General features: G+C 34.1%; 1 protein-coding gene across 4 annotated transcripts in view; it reads left to right on the top strand.

Annotated features, from left to right (window-relative positions):
• LOC140434852 (5-hydroxytryptamine receptor 1-like) overlaps positions 1 to 20,244 on the top strand; it is a 1,076,278-nt gene that overhangs the window by 914,258 nt on the left and 141,776 nt on the right. For all 4 annotated transcript variants that reach the window (XM_072523427.1, XM_072523426.1, XM_072523428.1 and 1 more), the window contains 2 exons: positions 4,868 to 5,058; positions 17,930 to 18,147. In XM_072523427.1, coding sequence (XP_072379528.1) covers positions 4,868 to 5,058; positions 17,930 to 18,127 — 389 coding nt within the window. In that variant the 3' untranslated portion in view covers positions 18,128 to 18,147. The remainder of the gene's footprint in view (positions 1 to 4,867; positions 5,059 to 17,929; positions 18,148 to 20,244) is intronic.

Genomic DNA, 20,244 nt, shown 5'->3' with positions numbered 1-20,244 from the left:
TTCGCATTGCAACGGATGGTCAACATCGGCGATGGGACAGAAAATTGGGAGAAATAGAGATGTACCTAAATTCCATGCCAAGTACAGTAACGAAAGAAACACCAGAATACATCATGAAAGGCGTCATGCCGATAAGACCGTGGGAAGATCCAGAACAAAGAGAGTATCGACAGGTTATAGAAACCGTTCAGAGGAGATTAAGAAGAAGCAATGAGAAATACATCCAGAGACAGGGTCATAATAGGAAACGAAGACCAGTAACTTTCCAAAAGGGTGACAAAGTAATGATAAGAGCATTAAGAGTGTCAAATCTTCAGACCGGTATTTGCGCAAAATTGATGCCTGTTTTCGAAGGGCCATACATAGTAAACAACGAAGATGGAGTAAACAGCTATGAGTTGAAACATATGGATTCTGAAAAGATCAGAGGTATTTATAATATCCATGATGTATATAAATATCACGAATGAAGATTTAAATTTGTATAAAGTAGATAGTAGGATAGGATAATACGTAGCATAAGTACAGCTAGCATACAGGAAGTGCGTTTTAGTTTGCCTCGAGAAAATTTAGTTGCATAGATTGATAAATTTTATCGATTACAAAGGCGGGGATTTGTTGTACTTTTGAATGTCCATAAGCAATAAAAAACCGATATACAAATTTTATTACTTAAATAAAAATTAAAATTATTGATATTTCATAAAGACACGGGCATATAAATTTTCAAACATCCTGTATAAGACAAAATATGTATTTTAAGTTGTTCGAAGAATTGTTCATTAGGCCTCAGAGACAAGACTTTCAAATATTATCGATAAGAAATTTAAATAAGTCGGTTATTGTGGAATGGATTTACCCGGAATAAAAGTGTATATAGAAAGTGTAAACAATAGACCGGGATTTGCGGTGGTTTTTCTCCCCGAAAGATTATACCGGTAAAAGTTTATTAACAAAAGACATTGAATTGAGAAACAGGTATCGTTTGTAGCTATTAGTAAGAAATATTTGTAAAGCAGATAGATTTAGTTAGAATAATTAAAGAAGGTTGTTTTCTGGAATTACCCGAATGACGTTTTATAGAGAGAGTTGTTTGGTAATGATATACGTCACAGAGGTGGATGATTTTTATTGGTCAAGTTTTGAATGCAAGGAGGTGGCGGTTTTTGGCTATGAGAGAGGAGAAAGAAAAAAAAGGTTAGTTAGTCAGTTTTAGTCGTCCAAGAAGGAAGGAGCTTTGTGATTTGTGTTTGTTTGAAGTTCCGAAGACGTAATTTACCGGGTGTGTTTATTTGCTGTGTAAAAGCTGACCAGTGTGAGGAACGGGGTACAGAGAGATAGAAAACCAAAGGGTATAAGAATTTTAATAGCAGACGAAGCCGGAAACATTTGGAGTTGTAAACAGGCGCGGAGATTGGCTCAAAGGGAGGCTGCATAGACTAACACGAGTTGTTGGGTTGCAGATACAGTGACAGATAGGAGAAAGGTGTACGTCCACAATAGGAGCAGAAGCAGAGAAAGGATTTTTTTGTTGTGGCGTGGCCATAGAATTGCAACGGCAGAGAAGGAAAGGTCAGTCAATTTTCATTAGAGCCGGAGTGTGATTTTCATTTATTAATTAAATAAATTGAATAAATAATAGAGACAGTTAATTTTGCGATCACTTAAAAAAAAAGAATTATAAAAAGAGCTTAGTTATAACACATATTAAAAATCAATGTAAAATAACATTTGGGTCCATGATAGAAAACAACTTCTCATATATTTAAAGTTAGTATATTGCAAATATTACAGGATTGATTGTTATATAAAATTTCATTAAAATAAAGGACATCTCACATATAGTTCAGTTGAAATTCTATGTATTTTATTCAGGTCATATTACCTATCCCGATTAGGAAGCCAATTGGAAAATATTTTGAATCCACGATCAAAGGTAAATAGTACAATTTAAATAGCCTGAGATTGTAATTAATTAATGCTGATTTATTGTGATTAATTGGAGATTAGATCATTTAATAAATATAGACAGGATTTTTCCTAAGTAAGCAATATAATACAATTAAAATAGCATAACAATATACACTCGCGATCATAAAATCCGGGTCACCTTGAAAATTTCAAGTTTCTTGATCATTTTTGCATCTGGTGCAGTAATAACCTTTTTTTTAGGCTAATGTGTTTTTTAGTTGTCATCAATGTTTGTTTTGAAAGAAAGAAAAAACGGTTTTTTTATTGTTTGTATTGAAAAAGCAGAAAACAAACCAAATTGTTGAAACAGACATACGAAAGAAAAAATGAAAAATACAGAACGTGGTAAAAAAATCGGTGGAATTTCAATGACTAATATCGTGTATTGCCTCCCCTTGCTCTGATAACCTCTTGCAGACGACGGGACATATTCTCAATTTTTTCCGGATTACATGTTGTGGTATGTTATTCCACTCTCTGACTAACAGATCCTTAAGCTCCTGTGCGTTGTTAGGAGGAGGTGTATGGGTTTGAATATGTTTTTTCAAATCGTCCCAGAGATGTTTGATGGGATTCAGATCCGGAGATCTAGCTAGCCAGGGTAACCTCGTAATTCCAACCTTGTCCAAGTATTGCATACTGATCCTGGCAACCTGCGGTCGCACGTTGTCCTGCATAAAAACTGTGTCTTCTCCAAGCCCTGTCATGGTGGGCATAACATGTTCTTCCAGAATCTCCGTAATGTACCTTCGTGCAGTTAAGGACCCATTTTCGATTAAGGGTAATTCTGTGCGGAAGTCGAAAGATACACCTCCCCAAGCCATGACTGAGCCTCCACTAAATGGCATTCTTGGAGCAATGCAAGCTTGTGAAAATCGTTCACCGGTTCTCCTCCAAACTCTTACACATCCATTGGATCCAGTTAGGCTGAAACGGGATTCATCTGAGAATAACACTTTGCTCCAATCATTAATTCCCCAATGCGCGTATTGTCGAGCAAAAGCTAGTCGTGCAACTCGATGCGCACGGCCAAGTGGCGGTCCTGTAGCCATTACCCGAGAAGATAGTCCAGAAGAACGAAGTCTTCTCCTGACTGTTGCAACGCTAACATTGCAATTTCGTACTTCCTGTAGGCAATTTCGATGCATAACCGCAGTTGAGGTCCCGTTTCGTAAAGCCTGAAACACAAGGAAACGGTCATCTCGTGCCGTGTTCTTTCTTCTTCGTCCAGAGACAGGTCGTCTGGTTAGCAAACTCGTCTTCTGAAAGCGTTGAAGTACTCGTTGAACTGTAGAAAGGCTTACGCCAACAGTTCTTGCGACTTGCCGTCGAGTGTGACCGTCTTCCACAAACGCAACAGTGCGTGCCGTTTTAACAACAGTCAAGGCATTTTTGGCAAAAAATAAACAATAATAAACACTAATAATGACACTAATAAACACTAATGGTGGCAATAATAAACGTTTGTTTGTTGCATTTCAACAGAAATTCGAAGCACAAATGAGACATTTAAAACAAGCGGCAGTTACAGGTACCGTTCATTTTGGGAAGTGTACAGTTTTCCGCGAAATCGGCATTATTGGAATTCTTTATTACAAAGGAAACCGCTAAGCCGACAACAATTCTCAAAAACATGCATTAGTTTGTATTTGTGTTATTATTATTTACGATAAAGCTCGTTAAAAATGAAATAACGGCGATTTTCAAGGTGACCCGGATTTTATGATCGCGAGTGTATATATATATATATATATATATATATATATATATATATATATATATATATATGTTACCCCTATATGTGAAGCTCATATGGCAGGACAGGCGCTTATTTGTACAATCAGAATTTAAACCAGAAAAGATGCCATAGATCTTGCTTCTCTTTCTTATACATGCCGCATTCCGAGCGCCCGTCCTGTCAAAGCGCTTAATTAACTATTAAAAACAATGTTTTAAAATCAAAAAAGCCCAAAATATTTGTCGAAAAATGATAGAGCAAGGTTTAAAATTTAGGTTCGTAGTGAATTAAAAACTAATATTTTTAACTTGTGTTTTTCAGCCTTGAAAATCTTAATATTTTTTCAAGTTTTAAATGTATTTATAACTCAAAAACGATTATGTTTACGAAAAAATTACATAAGACCTATTTTGTTCAAAATGATCCAAATAATTAAAAAAAAATTAGAACCGAAAAAATTAATTGTTACAATTTGTTTTAAAAACTTTTCGCCTTTGCGACCTCTTATTTTGGGGTATCTTATGAAAGTAATTATGCCAAAAATTTATTTGTACCACATCATAAGGTATATGTAATTATCAATTATCATATATTTCGTATTCGATATATCGATATAAACAAACAACACAGTTTATTGGGGTTGCAGTCAGAAAATTGGCCGGGATGTTAATGACCACATACCAGTAAAAGATGCCATAAACTAAGTTTTATTATCTGTACCTAAATTTAAAAAAAAAATTAGAATGTATTTTATCCATTATTTTATATTTAATATGTGTGTTATTAATGTTGAGTGCTTTTATAAATAATCTCAACGACTATGTCTTGAAAAAGAAATAAAACCATTCCGAAAGCTAGACAAAAAGTCAAAAGAGTGTTTCATTAACATCCCGGCCAATTTTCTGACTGCAACTCTAATAAACTGTGTTGTTTGTATATATATATATATATATATATATATATATATATATATATATATCCTTGCTAAAAACTCCTATACTTGATGCGGGTTTATTTGTTTAAATAAATAAGCGTAGTTTCAATTAAATAGTTCACTAAAAAGTCATGCCGATAAAATTGAAATATTTTTATATTTGTAACCATCATCTTTTTAACAACATTTACATTTAATATGTTTATAATGATTTTTGTTGTTAGGTATAATAATGAGTGCTTTCACATTTTGCTGGCTGCCGTTTTTTGTTTTGGCCCTCGTGAGGCCATTTTTGGAAACAACCAACGCTTTGAAGACGCTAGCAACTTTGTTCCTATGGTTAGGTTACGCCAACAGCTTGCTTAATCCTATAATTTATGCTACACTGAATAGGGACTTTAGGAAACCTTTTCAAGTAAGTATATCTTACGAATTTACTAATTTATTGTTTACGGTAATGTAGTAAATATTGTAATAAATATATTTATACTCGTATATGTATATATACTATTATGCGTTGGTAGAATATGTACTCCGTTGGCAATTTAAGCAAGTTAGTTGTCCAGTACTAGATATAAATTTTGAGAATATTATATAAATTATTCAATTTTAAAATTATAACTAAAGTAATTTGTGATATACATATATAGAAAATTAACGATGCTATGTAGCGAAAATACTTTCTAATTTAACTTATTTCGGCTCCAAAATCGAATTGTGTGCCATACCCATCATCCAGATTCCAAAATAATTGTATTCATCTGGGACTAGTTTTAAAATTTCTATAAAATCTTTTGTTTTTTAATTAGATAGTTAACAGTCATTGGACCTTAATATAGAAATATTTTGGAATAATACCAGTATACGGAAAAGAAGTCAATACTCACAATCTTGAGTAGTTTTTATTTAATAAAGTGGGTCAATTTTGGGCTACCGGTTTCAAGGCTTACAATATTTGCCCCGTCATCAGGCTCCAGTAAGTTTGTTTTATTTCTATTAAAAACTAAAAGTTAAAACAACGTAAAACAAGCATAAAACTACTAAAACACAATAAATGACACTAAATAATAACAAATTAAGTGACCAGCTATGACATTAATTCAGAGCGAGATTAACAAACCAAGTATTGTATTGGGACATTAATGCTATTGGGTGTCACCAATCTGATGGAAGCTGCACTAAATAGTCAGTCAGCTGTTAGTATAGGGTTTATTAAAGGACAATTGTGTTAGTTAAATTTAATTTAATTTAAATTTTAATCCGCGACGAAAAAAATTCTACGTACATCAGATACAGGAAAGCTTTCGACCCAAACAAAAAGCAAAATACGCCAATTTTCAGGACCAACATCCAGTAGACTTAAGAGGATGCCCCAAATTCCCTACCTGGAGAAGACCCCAGAGGCAACAAACCCACCAAGGAGACCACAACAACAAACAAGACAAGCAACCGGGCCGTCAGACGCATAGGCTGCGAGGAGCAACCAACAGATGGAGATCGATACAATAATGTTTTCCAAAAAGTAGCAAGATGTAGTCAACGATGCGATTAACAATATAAAGTTGGCACTGAACTAAGGCACGCTAACAGAGGATGCTTAAGGATAAGCTTCTGAAATCCAGTCGGCATAAAAAGCAACCAAAATATTTTGGACGAGCTGGTTAATAGATATGAAATGGATGTCGTACCAATACAGGAAACAAAGCTAACCATTACAATTTACCTAAAATTTTCTGGCTACGACATCTACAGGAACGACAACACAATATCTAGAGGGTAAGGAGCCTAGCCTAGTAAAGAAAGGGATTGTACATACCAGAATTCTAACATCACAACTAAATACAATGAAAGCAACAACAATTAGAGTGCAAGTGAGGTAAGGAGAATTCAGGATTATCTCCGTCTACGTAAAACCACAAACCCACTAATATATGATGACCTGAATTCGTTCCTAAACATACACCAACCTTTAATATTTATTGTAAACCTAAATGTAAGATCCCCAAATTGGAATGATACAGTTACAAACAGAAAAAGGAAACTACTAACTAATTACATAGAGAATAACGACAATTTGACATATTAAACCATCAAACCTCTCAGGAAATTGACTTCCCACTCACATCGACATTGTGTTTGCTAGACTGCAAACAGAAATCCAAATACTAAACGAAGGAATAGAAGACCACAATCTCATACTACGGGCTTTGAGACCATGGAAGGAAAGTACTACCAAAAAATTGATGAAAAAGCACACAAGATATACCAATTACAAAACAATTAGATATATAAATAATCCAGAACATAAATGACATGATAAGGAAAGAGAATAAAGCGAAACAGAAAGCCAGAAGAAAAAATGATCAGGTGTACAAAAACAGGGCAAACCAGCTAAACAGAGATGTTAAAATAGCACTACAAGAACACCGTAGTCGTAACTGGGATAACCACGTCAAAGATATGGAGGAGCAACGATCAAATATGCAAAATATTTGAAAGCTTCAGAAAATACTAGGAACTGACAGAAAACATATCCCTCAATACACGGCGGGAACAGAATTGTCTATTGTCTACTTCATTGGGTAAAGATATAGACTTCATAGAAAAAGTCAAAGAACAATAGTAAAGGTAAGAGGATCAAATGAAATCATCCCTTCAACATCACCGGAGGAGACAAATAAACTAAGCAGAAACAATTCACCGAAGAAAGCACCTGGGCTAGACCATATCATATATAGGGCTCTAAAAAACTTATCGGCAAGATCCACAGTATTTATAACAAGCATAATTAATGCGATATTAATATATAGGCTCTTCCAAAATCGATGGAAGGAGGCTCATGTCATTATAAAACCAAACCCAGAAAATAACAGTGGGGCAATGATGAGACTTATCTCTTCGTACTTTAGCAAACGAAGCTTTAGAGTTCCCAGGAGGCTGTAGTACCACAGCGAGCGGTCCTGTCACCACTACTGTATATAATATACACCGCAGATGTTCCAAGTACACCAGGAACTTTACTTAGCCTTTATGCCGATAACACAGCGATAACGTCCAAACACAGAAATGTAGATATCTGCTTCTTTTAGTCATCATCATCATTATCTACCCTTTATTTATCACGTCCACTGCTGGACATAGGCCTCTTTTAAACTCCTCCATTCTTTGCGATTTTGTGCTCTTTGTTGCCAATTTTTCGTGATACGCCTGATGTCGTCAGCCCAACGTGTAGGTGGTCTTCCTCCACTACGTTTGTCTACTCTTGGCCTCCAATGTGTAATTTTACTCATCCATTGTGAGTCATGCATTCTCGCTACATGGCCTGCCCGTGCCCAATTCCATTTAAGTTCCGCTATGCGTTCCACAACATCAGCAATACTCGTCCTTCTTTTAGTACCCTGCCCAATTATCAAACGTTATCGAGTATATTGGCAAATGTAGATATAGCAGTAATTAACCTGCAAACAGCGTTGGAACACAACGAAGAATATACAATGAGTATACAATAGAAAATCCAAAAAAACGCAAGCGGTGCTCTTCAAAAAGAGACATCAATAGCCAGAGAAACAAGTAACAGTGCAAAACTAGTACAGAACAAGTGGCAGAGGATAAAGAACTAACATTTAAAAAACACGTAGACGCCACAGTACAAAAAGTCAACATGGTAAAAGCGTCAATAAAAGGACTCACAGCTAGAGGAAGTAAGTTAAGAACAGAATTGAAGATAAATAGCATCATACTACCGATACTACCATATAAATCTCTCGCATGGGGCACATCTGTAACACATCAAAGAAGAGGTTATAAGGGGCTCATAACAACAGCTTAAGAGAAGCAGTCAATGTACCGATATACGTCGCTGGCCTATTTCTATTCAGAACACTGCTACAAATCAGGGTGACTAATTTTATGACCAAAAAAGAAAATCTGAAGATAGAAACAAAACGTCCGAAACAACAAATACTGAATTAAAAATAAAAATGTACTTCAGAAAGAAAACATAAATTTAAAATCAGAGGAGAGTTCGCAGCTCTATCAATGCAGACTACCATAAAACACTGTGTAAGCCCACTAACATGATTTTTTCTCATGACATCCTACGAAAAAAATAAAAAAAACATAAAAACCGGCGCAGCCTCCAAAATAATTAACATAACCCAAAAAACTCGGGCACGTAGGGCCCAAACCCCAAACCAAAAATATCTATGCATTCTTAAAAGCGATCATTGAAAGAGTTACTTACATTACGAAGCATTTGTCAAGAAATATTTTAAAATATAATTCGAATTCCATCTTTCATATCATCCCTGTTTTAGAACTTGTTTTATACACTTTATTCTTCAGGAAGATAAATTCATAGAAATGAGTCGATTTTATCAAAATCAGGTGACCTTAATGGCCACTTTACCGATCCATCCCTTCTGATCCATCTTTCACCACACTGATCATTAAGTTCATTGCGTACTACATCGTTATGCTACACAGGAACACCGTTATGTAAAAACCACATTCCTTAACAAGATATTATGTTTTTCCAACTAAGCGATATTTGCACTGTGTGGGAATGTTAATCACCAATATTTAAGGTATTGAAGTAAGGTAAATCTACACTACACATGTGAAAACCATACTTTTTTTTGTAGGTATTTATTTAATGTCGTCCGAACCACTGAGGTTATAGACGACAACAATGGAAAATACATATTATTAGAACAAAGAAAGGTTATAATATTAATTACATACTAACATGGAAGAATATTGATATATGTAACTTGTAATACAAACTAGATTTTACTTTATAATATATTTTATGCCTGTAGCCGTTAAAATATTTAGAATGTTGTTGAGATGATTATTGTCTCTAAAAAGCTCGCCTATGTCGCTGGGAAGGTTGAGTTTACTTCTCGTTTCCTGGAAAATTTGACATTCGGTTAAAATATGTTTTACTATACTGTTTGATTTGACACTGGACGTAGTATGGGGGGGGGGAGGGGTTGTCTCTTGTGATTCGGTAAAGATGTGTATGTCGGGTGTGACCAAGTTGGAGTCAAGTAAAGATGTCTTGTTTTTTTCTAGGTAACAAAAAGGCTTGTTTTTGTAAAGCACTGTCTTTAATTTGACTTAGTTTTTCGGAACACTGCGACCATTTGTTTTTTAAGCACAATTTAAGATCTCTTGGTAGTATTTTATTTAGTTGAACTTAAACATCACTTGTCGCTGCTTCGTAAGCTAGACGGTCTATAACCTCGTTACCGTGTACTCCAATATGAGATGGAACCCAGATTAATACCACGTGTTTGTTCTCCTTTGCAGCATTTTGAAGTTCTTTGTAAATGTCTTTATGAATAGGATTGCTGGAGTATATGTTTTGGATGTCACAAAGGTCACTCATTGAGTCAGTTATGATTGTGTAATTTCTCTGGTCCGTTTTGTTAATGAATTTTAGAGCTTCAAGGTTTGCGTATAGTTCTGCATTGGAGATAGTCCAGTTGTTATGCAACTTAAATTTAGCAATATGAGTGTTACAGAAAATGGCTGCCCCTACTCCGTCCGTTGTTTTTGATGCATCTCTGTATATCTGTCAGTAGTCGCGAACTCTATCCATAATATCTTTGAAGTGGTTTATTTAATATGGCTGGTGGGGATTCATTTTTATTAAATTTTGATAGATGATTCATCACTGGTGGTTTATTTACAGTTCATAGAGGAGGAGGATTTTCGAAAGGGCAGTGTATTGTTAGGAATATTATGGTATATTTATGAAGTAATTGGTTGATTCGTCCATAGAAATGTGGATTGCATAGAGGGTGAAATGAGAAGTAGTGGTTGAAACGATTGTTATGAACATTATGGTAGACTGGGTTATCTGGAGAGGATATAACTTTACAAGCAACTGAAAAACTTAAAAAATCTCTTTTAAATTATAGAGGGGTTTGCCCTGACTTAGTACATATACTAAGTATGGGGCTTATTCGAAAGGCACCCAAAAGCGATTCTCAGTCCCGTATTTTGAATTACACCTAGTTCTTTAAGGACAAATTTATTGGCTGCATTATATACCACTGAGACGTGGTCAATTTTTGATCGTACTAAAAATGAAAAAATTCGTAGAAAAGTTGTCGTATCGCTGCTCCAGGTGATGTTCAAGAGTGTCTTCAAAATATTAATGCTTTGCTGGCAAGTATCTTTTAGATTTTTAATGTGACTTTTCCAAACCAATGTTTTGTCAAGTATAAGTCCGAGGAATTTTATTTCTTTTGCAAAGATCAGATTCTTACCATTTAATGTTAAAATTAGATTATCCCCTTTTCGCTTTAAAGCGAAAACCATACCTAAAGTCCACTAAAACTAACTGTATGGTTGGATATAGTAGGTACTCAGTTAGTCTGTTTAAGAATCAATTTAACAAGCAATAATTATAAAATGTTTCTTACAAATTAAATGATACATGCACTGAAAAACAAGTTTAGAGCCAATTATAATAAAATAGAGTTTTAGCAAGACGTAACTTTAGCTCATTTTGGTGTAAATTTTCGGCGTTATTAGGATCAGATTTCCCGGATGATCGATTGGTAGATTAGGTAATATTGAATGGCCTGCTCGTTCATCCGATTTAAATCCAAGTAATTATTTTTATGGCGATGTACTTGAAAATAGGATTTATAAAACTAAACCAGAAGTATTGCAGAGTTAAGAATTATTAAATCTACATATATTAATATTTAGAGAACTATGGAGAAATGTAATAGACGCATTCTACCATCGTTTATGATACTATCAAATTAATATTGGAGGACATGTTAAACATTTGAATAGGTAGATATTATTTTAGAAATGAATAAACTGTTAATTATTATGTTCAAATTTAGTTTGACTTAAAAAGTCTCTGTTTTTATATACTTCGAACTATCCATTTAAGAGATAATTAGGCGACTTTTGGTCAACTTTGTATAATATATTATGTAAAGAATGCTGTGCTAGAGCAGATGTTTTATGTGTTTTAAATTATATTGTAATTACAGCTTAAATTGAATTTAAAATAGATATACATTTAAAACAATTGTTGGATTTTAATAAACGATCCGAATAATATCCGCATTAAACAGTTATTTCGAGTATTTGAAACACCATCGGATTGATAGTTGAAAAAGCTTTGTAAACGTTGCAAAAGTCAGGATTCATTACGTTCCGCTTCGTGAAATTAATTTTATACACAATCGAGTCACATAAATTGTTCACAATAAACATATTATTTTTAAATTATCACTTGTTTTTAAAATACAGCGAAAATGTATTGGTGGACAAAACAAAAGATTTAATTCGATAAAAAATAATATTTTATAAATAACGTCGAAAGAATAATTCATAATATTTTATATAATATCTAATATTTGAAAATTAGTTAAAAAATAAATGTGGAACAGCCAAATGGAATAAATTCGACAATAAATAAATAAGAGCGTGTTAAGAAACGCTCGGGTACGTTAATTGATATTTTTAGTTGCGAATTTTTTTTTTAATAAATCTTTTTATGCAGATTCTGTCATGTAACAATGTACACTTTCTTATTTTAAATTTAAAATATTGCAAATACCCTATTTATTAACCAATTTTGGGTCTCCTTAACATTCTAATGAAATATTTTGCCTACCACATAGAGTATTGCTATAAGTGGTTAAAAATTAGGACAGAAGTTACTGCGGGTGGAGATAGGGCAAGAAAAATAAAAAATGATACTTATGCGAACGGCACTCAGAGTTCATTTGGAGAGTTGGGGTCGTGGATAAGTTGAATGGCAAGGGGTCGGATTGGGGCAACTACAAAAATGAAACACATAAAGGGATACTTACATGAATCTCCTAGACAAATGGGAAACACAAAACAAACAAGAAGGACCTCTGGCTATTTAAAACGGACGCCGCTTCGAGGGCACCTCCTGTTGGATGAAATAAAAGGGCTCTTTTTTCCTAAAAAGCACAAAAGAGAGATTAGGAGACGTTTCTAAAATAAATAGACAAAATGGTTTAGAGAAATAAATTAAACATTTATTGTTGTCTAAAACACAAACAGTTACAAAATATAAATGACACAAAAGTACTATACTGATAGTTACAAAAATTTATACCAAAATAACAAAGAAAAACTTACATGTCCAATCTGTTTACAAACTCTGTTTACAAGTGGGAGATGCTACAAAACTTACAAAAAATTGTTACTGGGTTATAAACTGTAGCAGAAATAAATTAATAATAAAAATTATCTTTTTAGATGAAACTATTCATAGAGGTTAACCTTTCTCTAAAAACAAAACAAACTAGTGTAAAAAAATAAAACTAAACTAGCTCTCATATATTAATATTAAATTTTAAAACTGAACAAATAACATGATAGCTAAGACCACGCCCTAAGATTTACAATACTAATTATTACAATTTAAATTGTTACGAGAGCAATTATAATTATTAAAAAAAATGTCTATCTTTACTTTAAAATTTAAACAGAAAAAAGTTACCTAAGTTTCACTAAAAATGCACTAAAACTTCTGGGGATAGAAACTAGACTTACATTCCCTGCCTCACGAACAAAAGGACTGCAACTATGGTCTAGAACGACGACCAGGGACAAATACAGTGAGGTTGAAATTAGCGGCACATTGGACACACCCTGGAAACAGCTTCTTAAAAAACTAGAACCATCGTAGTTATATTTCAAATTTGTTGTACACGACACAAATCTCTTAGAAACTTAAAAAAATAGTGATTACTCTTTTTAAACTGACACATTATATAGACTAAAATTTACTATTTTCAACAAATTTTGCCGGCTTCTGCCAACTACATAACGACGTTTGTCCCCTTTGTCCAAATCTTTCAACCTAAAAACTCGAATTCTTACGACCCTGGATGTTGTATACTGGCTTACCGGCTCCTACCGTTTCCCTTCCCTGCGTGCGTATCAAGTTGCAGGGGCAAGCGAACCCGAAATCTCGTCAAACATCTTCATAACTATATCGCAAAATGTCCTTGAATCACTTTCAGCTTTTAAAATAGAAGTTAACACGTACCAATAAATAAAACCATATTTAAAGTCGAAGTTATAAACTGGATTTTTTTACATTACAAATAAACAGAGAATCTGGGAAACATTTATACTTGGGCCAGGGGCGTCTTAGAAAATTTTATACTAAGAACTTTATTGTGTTACGACATATGTTAGACATATCTCATACACAATATTTTATACCTAACTTATCTTTAACTGCTTCGGAAATAAATTTGCTACAATACACTTAATGATTATTTTCCATGTCGGTCTTGGCAATAAGAAAATAAGAGCAAAAACTATACTTGAGTTCAAAATAATCGACTTAAAATTTTTTTACGAAAGTACGTCTCCTATTTTAATCTAAAAAGTGTAATTTTAAAAATATTTAATTACCTCATTATTGAGTTTTCAAAATGTTTTGTTTTTTGGTGAATCGGATAACGAATTACAAATAACTAATGCAACACGTAGATACGGGTCAGAATTTGACTTATTGAAATCGACACGCACCGACTTAACGCGTTCGGTTAACATCGTACGTATCAATTTTTATAGCAACCCACTAATATATCAGTAACTTGCGTGAGCAACTGCATTTTAAATGGATACCGCATCCGTCAAATCAGCTCAAGCAGTACCATTATTGAGAGAAGGCTGGAGCCAAAGAGCCGTGGCAAATCGACTAAATTTAAGCCAGTCTGCTATGTCCCGAGTGTATCGTCGGTACCAAGATACTAATATACCGAATAAGAACGAAGAGAGATGATCGATTTCTGGTATCGAAATCCCTGTAAAATTGACATTTGACTGATGCTAATCGCAACGAAGAGCTTAGAGAAGTCCGAGGTGTGGTTACCAGCGTTTGGACAGTCAGAAGGAGAATCAAGGCAGCCAAGCTAACACCAAACAGGGCAGCTATGGTTCCCAAACTAGAAATTATAATTTACTTGGAACATTGGATTGGGACGACTATTAATGGAGTCAGGTATGATTCTCCGACGAAAGTAGGATCTGCCTACATGACAACGACAAGAGGCGTAGAGTCTATAGAAGGCCAGGAGAGTGATTTCTATGGATGGGAGAACCGAGTTAGTATTCGTGCATGGTGGAGGACTTGGAGGGGGTTTTACATCGGATCGTTACATCAGAGACATTTTGGAGGAACATATGAGTCCATACGCGGGATTTATTGGTGATGCCTTTATTTTAATGCACGATACCATACCGCACGAGTCACCACCACATATCTGACTAAGATCGGTAAACCTACAATAAATTGGCCTGCGCTGATTCCGGACATAAACCTAATAGAGCATATTTGGGATGAGCTTAAACGAAGGAACCGGGATAAACAATCATGAACCAAGGAGCATAATTAAATTGAAAGCTACGCTTAATGATGAATGGAAAGCAATCCCTTAAGAATTTATTAGAAGAGCCATCCGATGCATGCGAAATTGATTGGAAAGTGCAATTAGTAGTAGGGATGGGAATATCAAATACTGCGTTAGTTCTGTCCTGCGTTAGTTCCAATAAAGAATATTTAGGACGCTGTTCGTATTGCATATTGTTTTTATATTGCGTCCTATAATGCAATAGCAGTTTTTGTAAGTTAAATAATAAAGTTATTGTTTGCACATTACATCTTTTTATTTTTATACTTTTTAGATTGAAACAGAAGGTGTAATCTCAAATATCGCTTTTGAGTCGATTGTTTTGCACTCAAGTGTATTTCAGAGTTCCGTTTTCCTGATGTAGACAAGTCAAAAATTTCGGGTTCATTTGGAAAAATATTCTTATGATATTGTTGTGCATAATCACTTTCATGAGATAATAAGTTTCAAAAGGTCGCCCAGGCAAAAAATTGTTTACATTTTTTTACATATTTTTTTTAACCAAATTATAGCAATCAACTTTTTCGGCCAATATAATTTTTTTTTGGAATTTGTGGATCAATTGAATAAAATGGATATTTTGTATTTTTCTGTAAACTTGATAGTAAAAAACAACTTCAAATTGGAAAAAAAGCAAAACTACGATTTTCCCTGTCGAAAACAGAACTAAAAAAGTATTATATTGTTCTATCATTTTCGTGTAAGTATTTTAAGCTTATTTAATTTTAAAACAAATTTTTTTAATCGTTAATAAAGCGCTCATAATAGGACAGGCCCTCGGGTTGCGGCGTATATCGAGAACTACGGCACAAATTTTTGCTGGTTTAAATTCTAATTGTAGGAACGAGCGGCCGCTCTGCCATGCGCGGTTCATTAGGTTTATTTGTTTTAGGTTTTTTAGATCATTATGATGAAAAAAAATCTGTTGTAAGTTTTCTTTAAAGTTTACGTTTTCGAGTTTATAATAATAAACTTTATAATTTAAAACTGCAAACATAAAGCAAAGTTACGATTTTCAAGGCTTAAAACTACAAGAAAATAATATTATTTTAGAAATTATCAAGCGCAGAAATTCAAGCTCAAGACTTCTTCTATAATTTTAAAACATTGTTTTGAATTGTTAATGAACCGAGCATGGTAGAACAGGCGCTCATTTGTAGAATGAGAATTCAAAGCGGCAAAAATTTGTGCCATAGATCTTGTTTCCCTCTCTTATACACACCACAGCCCGAGCGCCTGTCCTGTCAGAAGCCCGTCATTAACCATTAAAAAACAATGTTTTTTTCGGTTTTAAATTTTTTATAACTTGAAAACGATTAAGATTACAGAGAATTCCCAAGAAACCTATTTTGTTCAGAATAGTCCAAAAAATTGGAAAAAAATTTGTCGTGGCCGCAAAATTCATTATTACAATTTGTTTTAAAAAACTATTTAAAAAAAATTTAACAACTTTTTAACTGGGTGACCTCTTAAATCTTATTTTGGGGTATCTCATGAAATTGAATATAAAAAAATATCTCATGGAAATATTTTTCCCAACAAACCCGAGCTTTAAGCGTTGTCTTTTATTAAATTGTTGTCTCTCTAGATGAAGGTAGTTGTTAGTTATATATCATTGGAATTTTGTTAACTTTATATTTAGGTGACGAAATAAAGCAGTAAAAATTACTAAACCTGTAAAATGAAAATTGCATTTTGTGAGTAAGGCAAATGCATTTCCAAAGTACACAGACAATGAGAAATTTGCAACTCAAAAAATATCAATAGGAATAAGTTTAATTTTGGCACTCAGGAGTTTTTGGGGTCATTGAATATTATGACGATTGTATTCGAGCTACCGGATGCTCAGGATAGACCTAATCTCCCGGAGTATGTTAATTTTATTCTAAATTAGTCGACAGTTATTACTAGGGGAGTTTTCGAGGTTACTAAACATGAATATGATAACGACGATGATCCTCGAGCTACCTAATGCCTAAGGTGGACCTCGTCTCCTGAAGTTTTATGGTTTTTTTATTTGAAATCAGTCGAAAGTCATTACGGGATGGTTTACAACTTACATGGTAGAGTGGGGACCTCGTCTCCTGGAGATTTACGTCAAAAAGAATCGGAAATAACAAATTACCAAAAAACTTTAGGAGATAAGGTCCACGCTGGACACCAGATATTTAACGGTCTTCGCTGTCGTAATATTCGCTATCAGCAACCCCAAAAACCCCCGAATAATAAATTTTGAGTAATTTCGAATAAAAATAACATAAAACTCCAGGAGACGAGGTCCACACTGGGCTCTAGATAGCTCGAAGATAATCGCTGTCATAATATTCGTTTTCATCGACCTCGAAAACCCCCCGAGTTATGACTTTTGACTGATTTGTAATGAAAATAATATAGGACTTCAGAATATTAGGTTTACCCTGGAAACCAGAAAGCTCGAAGATCATCGCTGTCATAATATTCGTGTTCAGCGACCTTACAAATTATCCAAGTAATAACCTTCGACTAATACCGAATGAAAATAACATAACTCTAGAAGACGAGGTCTGCCCTAGACTTCAGGTGGCTCTAGAACCATCGTCGTTATCATATTTGTATTCAACGACCTCAAAAAACTATAAGTTATGACTGTCTGCGAATTTAGAATAAAATTAACATAATGCAGAAGGCGTGGTCCATCCTCTGCACCAGGGAGCTGTTGGTTCTTATAAACTAAGACATGCAGTTTACCATTGAGATTTTTTGCTGTTATTAGATACGTTTAACTAGTTCCACAGTATATTAACACCTAGTTACTCTTTTAGATTTCATAACATTATCGCTTTCTAAGACAATTTTCTTCTCTTGTAGGCTATTTTATACTGTCGGTGTGGCAGCCTAAATCATATGATGCGCGAAGAATTCTACCATAGTCAGTATGGCGACCCCGACCATCACATAAACAGGTGTCACATGGATTACGAAGAAGGCGTCGAATATATCGAAGCTGACGGTGACGAAGTTAAAGTACCTGAGTCAGATGCAGCGGCACACGAATCATTTCTATGATTTTCGATCGAACAATATAGGTAAGTAAATTTTTAGACTAAAACAAAAAACAAGTAAAAAGTTTTCACAAAAATGCGTAATAAATAAAACAGATTATTACAATTAATTAAAAACAAAAACCAAAATAAATTGGGCGATATGCTTGAAGACACTCGAAAATAAGGTGATATATTTTACCTTGTGTACAAATATTTACCATGGGACATTTTAAGGGGTCAGTTTATCCAGCATGAAGCACATATAAATCAATACTACAGTATGTAAAAACAACTTTAGAAACAATGCCGTCAATTTTTATCAGTACAGGTGATTACACTGGTAAGGTATACTTACCACTTAAGAGGGGGGCATTTTGGTCAAATTTATTTGTATGGCAATTATAACTTAAGTAATACAAAAGTAATGTCCTACGACCTAATGCTCCACAAAAATATTGATACCAGTAGCAGGGACTTTGATTTTCGGAAAATTGTGACCCCATTTACGGTAATTTGATACAGTCCGGCCTTCATACACGTAGTTTCGGATCGTTATTTAAATTACTTTTTTTGCCGTGCCGTACATATTTTCTGGTATAAAGAAAGAAATCTAGGGCACAACCCTTGATTTTAACCCTTTTTCGTTGAGGTCATTGAAAAATATGCGGCATAAATTCCAACTGATTACTTGATGCGTAAAATAATTTTTGGCAACTATGCCACGTTATGGTTCTTGCAAATGTTTATAGACAGTTATTTGTATTTGAGAATAGAATAAGTTGTACAAATTAAAACTTCAAGAAAAAACTTAAATTTGAAAATCAAACACATTTTTAAATTATTGCTTGTCAAATTTAACGTGATACTTGGCCGATTTGAAATAAGGCTCCACCCACGATGCGCGTTCGACCACAACACAATTCGTCCTTATTATTTCTTGGCCCTTCGAAGTGCAAGGTACTTGTATAGTCTGGGACAAAGTTTTTTTTATTTTACTTATGTTTAAAGTTAGTGTGTGTTGAAGAAATATCGTATTACAATATATTTGACTTTTTAAATAACTATTGTTAAGTATTTTAAATTATAAACATGGACTTTCATTCAAAATTAGAAGGCAGTCTTGTCTGGACAAACGAGGGAGGTAATAGCAAAATCCGCATGTTAAAGATTTTAAAGAAGATCAAGAGCGTGCTTCCTTAACAACGGGAGTAAGTATAGCCACTATAAAACGGATCTCTTGTGAAATGAAAAATACAGAAGAAGGTGCTTCTACATCATTTTCGACGCCCAACAAAAGAATGAGATCTGCTTCAAAATCAGACTTGGGCGATTTTGACAAAGGTTTACTTCGGCGTATAATAATAAATTATTATGTCACGGAAAAACGAGTTCCTACATTGCGACATATAACAAAAAAAATTAATGAAGACAATATTTATACAGAGTTGCATGAAACTTTGAGAAAAGTGATGAGAGATATGGGATTTCGATGGAAGAAAGCAAAGAATAACAGGAAAATCCTAATGGAAAAACCCGATATACAAGTGATCCGGAGGAAGTTTCTCAGAAATATTAAACAATATAGGGAAGAAAATCGGCCCATATTTTACATGGATGAAACATATTCATTCCTGTCATACCCATGACAGATACTGGGGAGACAATACCACCGAAGGTTTGCACAAGCCATTATCCAAAGGGCAAAGGCTAATTATTGTTCACGCCGGCGGCCAAATGGGGTTCATAAAAAACGCATGTTTGACATTTAAATCTGGTACGAAGTCTGGAGATTATCATAGCGAAATGAACTATAATAATTATAAAAAATGTATTCATGAAAAACTTATTCCTAATATACCAGCCCGTAGTGTATTGGTTATAGACAATGCATCATACCACAATCTCCAAGTGCAAAACTGTGGGGTGTAGAAAAGACGAAATGAAGGAATGGTTAACACACATATCTCTGTAGGAGCTGGGTTGTACGCTTGTGTGTGTATGTGTGTGTTTTTATTTAAAATAAAAATTATTCTTGGGCTATTTTCTTGTGGCATAATAATGTAATTTACTATTTTTATTGGGAATAAGCCACAATTTTAGTTTAAAATAAGTGTATTTTGAAGTTTCGAGTTCCACTTT

This window comes from Diabrotica undecimpunctata, chromosome 2, assembly GCF_040954645.1.
Source record: "Diabrotica undecimpunctata isolate CICGRU chromosome 2, icDiaUnde3, whole genome shotgun sequence".
NCBI lineage: Eukaryota > Metazoa > Arthropoda > Insecta > Coleoptera > Chrysomelidae > Diabrotica > Diabrotica undecimpunctata.
The sequence above is the reverse complement of the archived record's forward strand: the minus strand, read 5'-3'. Positions and strand labels throughout refer to the sequence as shown.